Genomic DNA, 14,266 nt, shown 5'->3' with positions numbered 1-14,266 from the left:
CAAGCAGCAGCAACAAAAATGTTTTTTCCCCTCGCATTATATGCAACCCTACAAACATTTTAACTCTTTTGCAACAAACTAACTACATATCTGTGACATTTTAATTCTATTACACAAGAGCTATAATTTTGCTGTAGCTGATCTCCTGTGCTGTCAGGGCAGGGCGGAAATTGGGAAGGGTTAAGCCACACAGCATCTCCATAGCATGCAGGAAGGTCCCAGGTTCGATACTCAGCATTTCCAGGAAAAATGACCAGGCGGTATGTGATGTGAACACCTCCATCTGAGATCCTAGAGAGCAGCTACCAGCCTGAGTAAACAATACTAACTGTGATAGTCAGTGTATGGCAACCTCATGCGTCACATGTGGGCCATGTAAGGAAAGGGGGGGAGAGGGGGGGCTCAGAGTCAGTGGTACAGCACCTTTTTTGGATGCAAAAAGCCAAAGGTTGAATCCCTGACATCTCCAGTTAAAAGCACCAGGTAATCAATAATAGAAAGAATCTCATCTTAAGATTCTTTTACTGTCTACCTGGTGCTGTTCTTGAGAGCCACTGCTGGTCTATGGACAGGTGACACCGACCTTGAGGGACCAGTGGTCTGGTTCAGTATAGAATGGTTTCAAATGAAGAAGAGCTGATTTTTATACCCCACATGCAGCCAGCTGGGTGACCTTGGGCTCGCCACGGCACTGATAAAGCCCCACCCACCGCACAGGATGTCTTGTTGTGGCGAGAGGAAGGGAAGGGGATTGTGAGCCACTTTGAGACTCCTTCCAGAAGTGAAAAATGGGGTATAAAATAAAGTCTTCTTCTTCTTCTTTTCAATGCCCAAATGAGTCTAAAAGTGGCAAGTGGCAGAGTCATAGCACTTCCCCACAGTACTGGGGAGGATGGTTCTTATGGATAATAACTAGCAGGTGGAACTGCCAATGTGCCCAGGAGAGGCTCTGTCTCTCATCCTGAGAATGAATGCACTAGGGAGGCATATGGAGAAGGTGTTCATGGTAGGGAGACTCCCTTCCATTTCATGGGAACCGAAGTTGATTTGTCCGCAACCGAAGAGATCAATTCTGTGAGCGTCTTGAAACTGGAAGGATGCTTCTTCTTCTGTTTGGTTTTGGAATGGGCCTTTTAAGGCAGTGGTTCCAATGCACAATATTCAGCAGAATGTATGACTGGACCCGATGCTTTGGCTCTGTATCCAGAATTGACAGAGCCAAGACCCTAGATCAGGGGTAGTCAAACTGCGGCCCTCCAGATGTCCATGGACTACAATTCCCATGAGCCCCTGCCAGCGAAAGCATCTGGAGGGCCGCAGTTTGACTACCCCTGCCCTAGATGGTAGACTTGCAAGTTGGTTGGTTCTGACAGGTGGTTTTGAAGACAAGGACTGATGGTGAGATTTCTTTGCTGCTGGACTATTAGAACACAAGGGGGCATCCTCCCTTAAGCTCACATTCAAGTGTGCTGGTTGATCAGAACAGGCTTTGGGGGGAAACTGGAGGTAGATCTTGCACATGGTTGTATTACATGCCTCACCAATGCAGTAAGGGCAGAGCAGATGTTCATCTGACCAAATCATTTTTGTACCACACTGGGTACATTTTTTGAATAAAGCCTTCTGTGACATTTCTCAAGAAGGGAGAGAGCTCCAGATCAAAGAAACTTTGAGGAAAAACTCACACTATCCAGAGCTGAAGAGAAAATGTCCTCACAGTGCAGTGGCCAAAAGAAGTACTGAGCCAAAGGGGGGAGCTCCTCCCTGCAGACCAGGTGACCATTCGGAGGGATTACAGCCTCTAATGAGTTCTGCAGAGGAGGGGCCCTCCCTTGGAGTGGAAAGATACTTTAATTTAAAAGACAGCCTCTGGTGGCTGGACTGTGCAAGTGCAGTCCCAGTGTAGGACTGCATAGAAGACTGAAGCTGAACACAATGTACTGGCTGAACATTTCTCCCTATAACTCAGCAATGAAAGGGGATAGAAACATGCTAATTTAAAAATCAAAGTAAATTGTTGCAACAAATTGCTATAATTTTATTACATTATAGTGGTCCAGCTTTTTTTTTTAAGCCTGAAAAACATCTCTGTGGGTGGGTGCGGATGGTTATTAGCAGTTACAGAGAGACGAGAGGGAAAGTGTGAGGGAAACGTCCATGCCAATGCTTCCAAATGCTTCTGCATTTGTAGTGGCCATGACAGCTACACAGAGAATTGTCTCCATGTGGAAGCAGCCCAAGACTGCTCAAATGGTATCAAGGGAGTCTCCAAAACAAGGTACTCTACTGTTGAGAAGGAGCAAAGTCGGATATTTTAAAGAAAATTCCAACTGAACTCAGAATGATTTAACTTTGAGTAAACTATCAGACTGCAAATCTATCTACTATTACATTTTGCATGTCCTGCCCGACAGACTTACAGTTTATGACTTCCAATCTCACAGTGAAGCCCAGGCTTTCTCAACCAGGGTTTTGTGAAACACTGGGGCTCCTTGATGGCCCTGGAGGGGTTTCCCAAATGGGTGGGAGTTAATTTTAATATATTATAAAAATGTGTTAAACATTTATCAGGTGATATGACCATATATGGTCATGTTGATGTCCCCTCTCCTGAAAATGGACAATGATGGGCGTGGAGGGGGTGGGAAGGGGAGAGTTCCTCGGTGGGTGTGTACATAGCTCTGCTTCCCAGCCATATTCTGCACCATCATGCCACTACTGGGGTTACTCAATGCCTGAAGAATGCTGCTTCAAGGGTTTCACAACATTTAAAAAGTTGGGGAAGTCTCATGTAGCAGAACCTTAGAAAAACAAACAGATGAACCCTTTCCCAAGTGATTCTTTGCGCGACAATATAAGGAACAGGGTATTATTCATATTTATTAAAGGCTACAACTCCTAATGCCATCTAAGGAATAGATAAACTAGAAATAGTTCCTTTTACAATGCAATAAAATGTGTCTAAAAGCAGAAATGTGCCTGTTATCACTATGCCCTCCTACATATGGACCCATTTTGACCAAATGCTGAGGACTAACCATTTCCTCCCCCAATAAAATATCATACATATAAGTTAGAAAGTAACATACGTGTTCAGATACTCCATCTATCTCATTATCTGCTGCCCATCCCCATGTGTTTGTTCTGTTTTGAAGCAAAGTCTAAACCAAACAGGCTATCTTGCCAAATAAGTATATTAAAGGCAAAGGTATCCCCTGTGCAAGCACCGAGTCATGTCTGACCCTTGGGGTGATGCCCTCTAACGTTTTCATGGCAGACTCAATACAGGGTGGTTTGCCAGTGCCTTCCCCAGTCATTACCGTTTACCCCCCAGCAAGCTGGGTCCTCATTTTACCAACCTCGGAAGGATGGAAGGCTGAGTCAACCTTGAGCCGGCTGCTGGGATCGAACTCCCAACCTCATGGGCAGAGCTTCATACTGCATATCTGCTCCCTTACCACTCTGCGCCACAAGAGGCTCTTATATATTAGCAAGCTCCAATTTAAAGAAGATAATCATAGTAACACCTTTCTACATGTCGGTGGTTTATAGTTTCATATTTAGAACTCAATTATTCCATTGTGGTTAATCTGGGAGATAATTTGATTAACTTTTCTAATTTGCTTTGAGACATATCCAAATGGTTCAAAACCTTCCATATAAAATGAAAGCCAGCATCAAAATTTGTTTTCAAACTGAATGCTTACCAGATACAAATTAAATTTTGCAGGTTGATTCAAAGGAACAGCTTGCCCTGTAGATATTACTTTTTCAGAGACTTGCTGCTCATCAAAATAAAACCAATCCACAAAGTTTGGGAAAACTCACCTTGCTTTTACAGGGCTAGATTACAGTAAACGATTTATGGATCATATATTTCCATACTGTGATTTGACATCAATGACAATCCAATCCTAAACAGAGATAGATCCGGGTAAACCCTCCGGGTAAGAGGGTGTAACTCTGCTTAGAATTGCATGGAGTTAACGGATAATAACCTTCATTGCAAGCATATATGTTATCTCTTGCGAATGTGTTAATATGCTGGAAAGACTACAATGAAGGGGCCACTACTTGCCTTCTGCCCCAACTGCCTGCTGTCTAGGCTGGTCACTTGTACCCATCCTCACAAGACGAGTCAAAATAATGGAGGGTAAAAATGCAAGGCAAAGTAGGGTGGGATCCACATCTCAGAGCGTACCCCAGTAAGTGCTATGTTTTCATTATCATGGTAACCATCGCCCGAGATCAAGTTCAGAGAAAAGGCAGGTGCGAAATGCTCTAAATAAAACAATAACATAAAGAAATGTTTAATGAGTGAAACAAGGAATGGAATGGTTCCCACCAGCCAAATTCTAAAGTGTCTTTAGACATGTTGCTTTTTTCTCTTATCAACATTGCTTTCCATGTAAAATAAGAATGCACTCCTGTCCCACGTAAGAAACAGCAGTAGCTAGCAGGCATGGGAAATGACAGTGGCAAAACCAAGTAACCTACCATGGCCATTTGACCCCATGCAGAGCAAGAATGGGTTCTAGAATTCACCCTTACTTCATTGAACTTATCCTGGCCCAATCGCTGTCATTCTGCCTCTTCATCAGTGAGGAAGGGGAGCCCTGAGTAGGTTTACTAGCAAGCTTTTCACCAAGGCAAGACCTGAACTTGACTCAAAAACTAGCTGCAAACTAGGGCTCAGGACTTTCAATATCCCTTTTATATGCTGTATTGCGTTTTTTAAATCCTTATATTAGAATTGAGAATGTCATTTAAATTCAGGATGTACTTTCTCTTTTTTATGATTACAGCTGCTATAATTAGGGTATACAGCTAGCTGTAAGAAAGGATTTTTCATTTGCCTCTGGATCAGAAAAATGCCTCTCATTTCTTTTTTTATTAACCAGGTATTCTAGATTTTTTAAAATGCTGCATTAAATAAATACAAACCATTACCAGCATTTATGGCAATAGCTCGCTTCAAGTGCAAATGCACTTTTTAAAATAGACATTGTGAAAATAACAAGTTTCACTGCAGGATTTTTTTTTAATGTGTGAGACTTTAGAAGTGCTTGGATGTGGCTTAAATCTACATTAGAGTAGCCAAGGAAAGAGAGGAAAACGGGAACCTGGAAATCTAATAGCACTGTAATACAGGGGACTCTGCCTTGGTTCTGCCTTAGATGAGCTTGTCACACGGAAATTTATGATGTTTCTCTACCTATTCTGGATCCAATAACATGTCAACAGTAAAAAAAAAAAAAGGGTATGAAGGAAAATATGGAGCCAAATATGGCAGAAAAATGGATTAACTGCACCTGCAGTTCCTTCAGAAGATATCAGGGGGTAGTACTTGCTTCTCTTCCTTTAACAGAATACAACCTGGGATGACCAAGCTCATGTCTTTTGTTCAACCACAGAAGCTGACCAGATTTCTTGGGCCCATCACTATTTCTCAGCCTGACGTACTCTCACACAGATGCTGCTTTGGGGGATTAGGGGGAGAAAGGGAGTATGTTATGAAAAGCTGCCTTGGTTCCCCATCAGGGAGAAAAGCGGACTAGCATGAACGACAACAAAAAGAAGTATAACTATCATGGTGGTATAATATTGTATGAAGAAAGAAGACAGGAGGAGAATAGATGCTTTTAAATTTTGGTGTTGGAGACTAATGCTGCGAATACCATGGACAGCCAACGTTACCAACAAGATATTTCGGCTAAAGCTCACTTACTTTGGACATATCATGCGATCAAACTCACTAGAAAAATCATTAATGCTCGGCATGGTCAGCGGCAAAAGGAAACGTGGTTGCCAAAGGATCCACTGGCTCGACATGATCTTTTAATCAGAAGTAGATGAATATATAAACACCTGTCTGTCAACATGAAGAACTACTCGTATGATGCAGTCAAAGATAACCAGAAAACTGTCATAAAACAGCACAAATTAGTGGGAAAATTAGTGGAAAGATCAATGTGGATTCTTGTGAGGTAATAGTTTTCTGGTTTGGGATAATGGTTTTTCTAAATGCACATACACATTAGTGGTTCCATGAATAAGGAACGCACTTAGAATGACAAAAATAGCCTCAAAAAAACTTTTGTCTAGGCTTGGTAGCCAGTCATTTTCAGAGAGCAATCCTAAACAGATAAACTCTGAGGTAAACCCCATTTCACTCATTTGGCCTCATTCACAAGAAAATATTCTGCAGCCACAGAGACTCAACTTCCTCACTTCCTGCCTCACAAGGTCTATCTGTATCACTTTAATATCTACTGCTGAATAAGGAGCTTTGACAGAAGAAAAGGCTGTAGATATGTGTTGTGTGTGGATATGGTGATAGTAATCCACTTCAAACGATGACCTTGATATCTGGTACCATTTTGACAGAGGCATTCTCTGTCTCTGTATTACCAATATGTCTACGGTAGAATAAGTAGAAGACTTTTCCTGTTGCCTACCAGGCATTTCCACTAATGGCCTGAGAACCATATTTATGGATCCCTTTCAAATAATACTTCAGAAAGGTGCCTTATCAATAGTAACTTTACGCATGATCAATAATTGCTTTATTGTCTTTTTACAAGTCAGTGTTTAAAATATTATGCAGTTATGAGTTTCTAAGAGTCGTGCTGTCCTTTTTTCTACCACCTGGAGTATGAAATGTCATTTTTTAAAGATATCCTGTTGTGTTTTTACATTTTATACTATTTTTTCCACACAAAATAATTGTTGATGCCTTTAACTTGAACTTTATTTCTTATATATATTTTCTGTTGTAGTTGTTACCTGTCCTGAGCCAACTAGGAAGGGCAGGCTATAAAATGGTTGTTTCTGTTATATAACTAAGAAAGGAAAACAAAATATATTAACCTTCAAAATTAGTCACAACATCAATCTTTACTACTTGCTCGCGAGTAAAATGACCCCTGATTTTCCACTAGAATTAAGTGTGATTGTTGTGTTGCTGCTCTTTAAATATGTGATTCACAGCTCATGCTGTTCATTAGGAATATTATTCACTGATCACCATAGTCAACGAGAAATCTTAAAGTTTCATTGAACCAAGGTATTAAAGCAAGCATATGAATCAAATCAGACTTCCTCTATCAAGACTCCTTCAACTCCCCTACAGTATGTATTAATTTGGCCCTTCCTGCTTTTGATCTACGTTTCAAATTCATCTCTGTGAGTCATATCCATTGGGTGTAAGAAACAGAATGGGATGTGTCTGCTCTAAGGATTTTCTGTAAGAACTGAAAGCAGCATGGATAACAAAGAAAGGTGTCTCTTCCTATACATTCCAGCATTAGCTTTGCAGTTGCTCTGGAAAACTCAGGGGAAATGTTTCATGCTCAGCTCCCAGATTCAGCTCCTGGCACCTGAAATGGACCTTGGGTAGCAAGACTTCTTTCTACAGCTACTTACAGCAGACAACAATGGGCTGGAAAGATGAGTGATGTGATAGTATAAGGTAGCTTCATGTGTTCCTGTGTAGGCCATAGCCAGATCTGTATTGATCAAATGCAGAGGTAAGAGCCAAGCCCATTCATAGGTATGAACACAGAAAGGATTCACATGTCTGCATTTATCAATTCACATTGCCAAAGGAATGAAAATCTGGGTCTATTCTAGGTATATTCTTATAACTGGCAAACAATTAGTATCCCACACTTGCTTTCAATAGTATTGCTCAGAAAGGTTAAAGAAACAGGGCACAATAATTAGGAAACAAACCCAATGCACCTATATCTATTTTTATTTTGAAACATGGTGAAGAAAGGCGTTTGGGAAGGAAATGGCTTACAAATAAATTGCAGCGTCTATGACAGAAAGAGACAGAAAAAGACATAAGCCTCCGCTAGGTCATACACATTCTCTTTATTTTATTATGAGTCTTTATCCATTGTCTTTACTCCAGTGTTACCATGAAAACAAAATGGCTTACATATCATTGTTGTAATATATTAGTTGCTTGGTTCCCAAGGGTGTCCCTTGGGAAGGCTGACAAGATCAAGTAAATACTCTCCTACCCATAATCCCTGCAGGCAGGAAGGAAGCAACTCTTTCTGCCCCCAGAGGGGAGGACAGTGTCTGTCATCTTCAGTCGGAAGACTTCAGTAGTGAATACAAACATCTACATTATGCATCTCTCAGGGTTAGACATCCCTGGCCACTAAATCAAAAATCCTAGATTGACTCTTGCCAATATAGAGCAGAACACATGAGAGAGAAAAGGTTTTAACCATTAAAAAAAAGGAGAGAGAGAAAAATAAGCCCAATGACCGAATGATGGCTAGTAGTCTGGTAAAGCAGGGAGGGAACCTGGTGGTCACATCAGTGACATTCCCAAGACTAAACAAAGGCATAATCCCTAGTAAACTTGTACCTATCACCTTAATATGCAGGTAAGGAGGGTTATGATTTGTAGTATTAATGAACTGAATGTAATTCCCTCCCCTGACTGATATGTTTGATGGTGTAGGAAGCCAAACGTCTATTAGTTACAATCTGGTGATGGTATGTAACTTTACAGACAACCAAGATACTACAAGGGAAGATCTCTGTTTATCAGAGAACAAAGAAAGCTTGCAAAGAAGATGACAACTTCAAATCTCAATTAAAACCAGAAAAGGAAAACTATGTCTGCAAGAATTTTAAAATTCACATATTCCGATATTTGGCACCGATGAATTATTTTAAGCCTGTTTCTGGATAGTTTATTATTTCATAGTTCTCACTTACCAGCTGCCAAAAGCTTGCTTTATTCCATGGCAGCATTATGGTTATAAACAACTTACTGATTTAAGAAAAGCTTGAATATATTCTTTGAAGAGGCTCTTAAAAATGAAGTTTTACTTCACATTTCCTGAATTTTCTATGAAAACTGGGAATTGGGCCTTTTAAAGATTTGAGAATGTCACCCACATTTTCTGACTTCAGCCTATACCACTGCACTTCAGTCATGATTCCAGGAGTGAAACTGAATGAATTACAGAATTCTCTCTCTCTCTGTAAAGACCTATTGTGACAGAGCAGGGAAAATGGTGTCCATAAGCGGGTAACAGAGGAAAATGGCACCACAGTGAGCAGGACCCTGAAAAATGATGCACTTAATCTGCACACACACAAACACACACACCCATCATATCAAAGCCTTCTACTGAGACTACTAAGAGACCAGGAAGGCTTCCATGCTCTCTGTATTTCACCATGTAAAACCAAAACGTTCAAGAGGGAAGTTTTGTAAAGGAAACAGAGCTACACCATAACAGATTGGCCCTGGAAAATGCACTGCTTCTACTGATAAAATACCATGTACTGCATTGTTTAATACATCACTTTTAATACTTATGCTCAATTAAGATAACATTTCTGTTTCAAATGTCAGCAGTTCCTAGGCCTATCACTTTGCTTATTGGGTGCATCATCTTATTGATTGTATTGACTAAAGTTCTGTAATCTGCCTTGAGCCTCAAAAAGAAAGGCAGTTTTACACATTGCAGATTGGGTAAATACAGATACTACAGGTATGAAGATGTCCTCATGGGTTTCCAAGATAAATAAAGGGCCATATACCTTAAACCAGGGGTAGTCAAACTGCGGCCCTCCAGATGTCCATGGACTACAATTCCCAGAAGCCCCTGCCAGCATTCGCTGGCAGGGGCTCCTGGGAATTGTAGTCCATGGACATCTGGAGGGCTGCAGTTTGATTACCCCTGCCTTAAACTGAGCACTGTTTTAGTATAAGCATTTCTAATAGCATCTTTCTGCTTACATCAGACTGCTGTCATTCAGTATTAAAATACACTTGTAATTAGCAAATAACTGTCCTCATGTTTCATTTTTGCAGGCCATTGTGAAATCCAACTACAGTCAAAGATGTGACTGAAAAAAAAAACTGGAACAACAACTGAAAACCTATCTATGCAATTATTAAGGGGTGTCCAAGTAATTTCACATGTAATACCAACACAAACAGCTCTAACAAACATATATCCGCATCAGGTGTAATGTTAATTTAAATCATTTAAATCAGCCAGTCAAGCCAATGCATCAACTAAAACCAGTACTGATCATCAGATTCATATGCAGAAACATGTTTCTAACAGGAGAGGACTGCAAAAAAAAAAACTGTTCTACTCCAGAGGAAGTGATTCAGTACAAAGTTTGGTATGGAAAAGAAAGATCACTAACAGTACAATCCAAAGGAGACTTCCAAAAGTCAAAGAACGCAGAAATCATTGGGGAAGTAACTCTGCATAGGATTACGCTGTTATTCATAAAAACTGTAGGCCAGAAAAGGAAAACATCCACAATTGACTGATAATGAAACATCATAATGATGCAATATTAAGAGCATTGGCCAATTACTATTTCCCATATTATTCTAGTAATATATTTTAATTTTCAGAAAAGGCATATTTAAAACTTTCCTACATAAATGCATGACAACTGGCTAGATTCAATATTCTGCTTCCTGTGATGCACAGTAAAACAGAGCCAAGGACACAGAAAACAGTTAATCCCGGGGACTAGCATGCAGAGCTCTATGCAAGGCCTAGCTAAGGCTGCAAAATAACAACCACCCCCTATTTGCATTATACCAAGGGCTTCCTAATATAATTGCTACATACTGAAAGGCTCTTGTAACATATATGAGATAGTACTAAATCAGTATTATACAATCTCTTTTCCTAAGATAAGCATTTTGAATTACGACTGTGTCAAAGCGTCATAGTTATGTTTGGACAGAAATCAGGACAGATTAATATGCTTCAGTACTCAGTTATTATAGTCACAAAAACTAAACAACTGATTATAACAGGATCATTGAGACTCCCACAACACACGTGCATTATATTTCAACCTCGATTAAACACTGCAGAACCATGGACAGCTCCAAAACCCTCAGCACCATGGACAGCACCAAGCACTCCCAGTAGCCTCAGTTCTGCCACACAAACTTCTCTGCATCTTCTTGATGCAGCTATTCTTAAGATTTCAAATCAGAATATTAACATACAGCAGCTCCTTCTTTGGCTTTAACACTAAGTAACACTTGAGTTCCAAAACATTAGTAAAGCTGAATGGTGGCTTGCAGCCCTAAAAACCTTTGCATTCTAAAAGCTTGTGCAGTGTGACTCTTCTGAATATAAATAAAGACTTGGCCATGCAATTATGTTTAAAAGTATTTCTTGTGAAATTGTAGGGTCTTGTAAAGGGGAGGGGGGGAAGATGATCTGTTTTCTTAGGCTCATGTTCTCACCAAGCAGCACTGTTAAATGGAACAGTAAACTGAATGGTCCTAATTACTTCTCTTCCACCTGACCATCTGAGAGTCTCTTCGGATGGTCTGTTCTACCAGGGTGGCAAGCTCTTAAAATGCAGCAGTCCCAGTTCAAACGAAAACCTGTGTATGCCGGAAGCACATTTGCTTGGAAGTAAATTTTTTTGCAAACAGTATCAAACAGTCAGGCACCTGGGCATGTTTTAAAAACAGCTGCTGACCCTGGGAATTTCAAGCACCAAACAACAATTCCGGGGCAAAGCGGCCAATGGCTAAAGAACACCTTGCTGTGCTCCCAGTTATAACCGGGTGACACCTTCTGCACAGAAGAACCATCTGTAGGGAAGCCACAATGGGGAAACTACCCACGCACAAAGAGTAAGGCGATCAAGAAGACACAAACTAACACGGTTCATTGCAGAGCAGCAGTTATACTTCCGGAACCGGTTGAAAACTCCAAAGATGTGTGCAGACTTAAAGGTATACCGAGGAAGAGCCCCCTGGGACCGCTCCTTCTCCTTTATGACTCCATGACCACGCTCTCCAGGAGTCCCTGCGTAATTGCCCGGCTCTGAGTCCGTGTTCCGAGAAACACTTCAAAACGCGACACGCAGCAGCACTTTCCCAGCCAGCGCTCCCAAGCGATTCGGCCATCCGCGGCCGAGCGTCCAGTTCGCCTGAAGTTCCGGAAAAGCCTCCCCGGCTGAGCTATCCGGTGGCTCCCACGTCCTTGGTGAACACCAGGAGCCCAGACGGCGCCCGTGGAAAGTAAAGGCCAGCGAGCCCAGGGGCCCAGCGACGCCAAGTCCCCTCCGCCGACGACAGCGACCGGACGGGCGCCCTGCCCGCCGTCCTCCCCGTCTCTCGGAAGCGACGCGGCGGCCCGGGAAAGCCCGTTCGCCGCTCTCGCCCACTCCGGCCCGCCCACGCGCTCCTGTGCCGCGCTCCGGGCAGCCTCCCTTCCCCGCCACGACGCCTCTCCGAGGATCTGTGGCCGGCGCCCGCGCCCCCCCCCCCCGGTCCGGTCGGGCTGCCTACCTTACAGTCCTCCGGGCCGGATTGGACCGAGTACTCCTCGGCTTGCAGGTACTTCTGGAGGACGAGCTCGAACTCGCGGTAGCGCTCCCGCGCCTGCCGGTCGTCGCGCTGGAAAGCCCGCACGCAGCGGCTGCAGGCGCCGAGCCAGTCGGCCTGGGCGGCGGGCCGGGCGAGCGAGCAGTTGCGGGCGTCCGGGCGGGCGCGGGCGGCGAGGAGCTGGCGCAGCGGGTAGGCGCTGCAGAAGGGCAGGTAGAGCTCGGGCGGGGCGGGCGCGGCGCCGGGCTGCAGGCGGCGGCAGGCGGCCTCGGCGTCGTCGCCCAGCAGGCTGAAGCACTGGCCGGCCATGGCGGGCGGGCGCTGCCGGCGGGGCCCGGCGGCCAGCTGGCGGGCCTCAACGCAGAGCCACAGGTGGCCCGAGAGCAGCACGGTGAAGAAGAGCAGCGAGGCCAGCGAGAGGCGCCATTTCTGCGCCCGCTCCGAGTCGGCGAAGGGCTTGTCGGGCTCCCGCGGGCCGAAGCGCACGCCCGAGCCGGCTCCTCCCGGGGGGCGGCTGCTCATATTTCGGGAGCGCGCAGCCCCGGCCGGCTCCACGGCGAGGGGGGCTCCGCAGCCGGGCTCGGCGGGCCCGCGGGCATGGACGCCGGCCGGGGGGGGCGGCGGCGGCGGGGCGCCAGGCTCCCCTCGCGGCGAAGGGCGACGGCGCGGCTGCGGACGGCGGCGGTGGCGTCGCTGCTCCTGCGCGCTGGGCTGGGCTGGGCCGGGCCGCTGGCCGTCGCCTGCCCCCTCACCCGGGCATGGTCACGGCGCCGGGCCCCCTCGCGGCGCCCGGGCGGCCGCCTCGCCGCGGCCCGCCCGCCGCCTCATGCCGCCGCCCCCGCCCCCGGCCCACCCCCCGCGCGCGAGAGCCCCCACGCGCCCCCGCCCTCAAGCGCTCGCGCGCCCGCCCCGACGCCGGCCCGCCTGCCGGGGGGGAGGCCGAGGGGATCCCCCGCCGCCGCCGCCGCCGCTTCGGAGGGGCTTGCTCCTGCTGCTGCTCCTGCTCCTGCTGCTGCTGCTGCGGCTGTTGCTGCGACTGCCTCTGCGCTGCTGCGGCGCCTGCTGCTGCTGCTGCTGCCGCCGCCGCTGTGGCTTCTGCTGCTGCTGCTGCTGCTGCTGCGGCTGCTCCTGTGGCTCCCGCCGGGCACCGTCCCTGCCGGCTCTGGGCGCGGATCTGGCTGCCTCCTGCCGCCCGGGGGCCACCCTCATCTTGGGGCCCTGCGCTAAGTTGCCGCCATCTTCGTCCGGGAGAAGCACTTTTTGGGGCGGGGGGGAGCGCACGGCCCTTTGCGTCATCTCCTCCTGCGCCGCCAGCCTGGCGCATTGGCAGCCGCCGCCGCGGCAACTCGCTCTGCCTCCTCTCGGCCGGGGGAGGGGGACGCGGGGGGGAGGGGGAGCGGCGGCACCGGCCCGCAAAGGGGGCGCCCGCGCCTTCCCGCCCACCTCCGGAGGGGCCGCGGGGCCGAGAGTTGAATGCCCGGCCCCTCTCGCAGCAGAGCGAGCGCCCGCGGGGGTCTCTCTCTCTCTCTCTCTCTCTCTCTCTTCCCCTCCACTTTGGGCCCGTTCCTTGGCGACCCCCACATCCTCCGGCTGCGCTCGAGCGTGCCAAGTTGCCGTCCCGTCTAGGCATCCCCACGAGCACACACACCCTTCGCACGTCTGACCATTGGCTGGGGTGGCAAACGCTCCTGGTATGTATTTATTGGGGGGGAGTGAACAATGCTGCTCTTTTCAGCTGAGCATGGGAGGGGATGCTTAACCCTTTCCCCTCCAGAGGAATTTTTTTTTCTTTACAAAAAGTTTTTTTTTCCTTTGAAGAGTAACAAATGAGAGAATGGCCGTCTATGCTCACTCCCCCTGCCCCTTGCCTCAACAGAACCCAGCATCAGAAACCAGCTACTGATG

General features: G+C 46.2%; 1 protein-coding gene across 1 annotated transcript in view; it reads right to left on the bottom strand.

Annotated features, from left to right (window-relative positions):
* NALF1 (NALCN channel auxiliary factor 1) overlaps nt 1-13,117 on the bottom strand; it is a 421,088-nt gene extending 407,971 nt beyond the window's left edge. The window contains exon 1 of the mRNA XM_077343768.1: nt 12,326-13,117. Coding sequence (XP_077199883.1) covers nt 12,326-12,883 — 558 coding nt within the window. The 5' untranslated portion in view covers nt 12,884-13,117. The remainder of the gene's footprint in view (nt 1-12,325) is intronic.
* Between the last annotated feature and the right edge of the window lie 1,149 nt (nt 13,118-14,266).

This window comes from Paroedura picta, chromosome 6 (genome assembly GCF_049243985.1).
Source record: "Paroedura picta isolate Pp20150507F chromosome 6, Ppicta_v3.0, whole genome shotgun sequence".
Classification (NCBI taxonomy): domain Eukaryota; kingdom Metazoa; phylum Chordata; class Lepidosauria; order Squamata; family Gekkonidae; genus Paroedura; species Paroedura picta.
The sequence above is the reverse complement of the archived record's forward strand: the minus strand, read 5'-3'. Positions and strand labels throughout refer to the sequence as shown.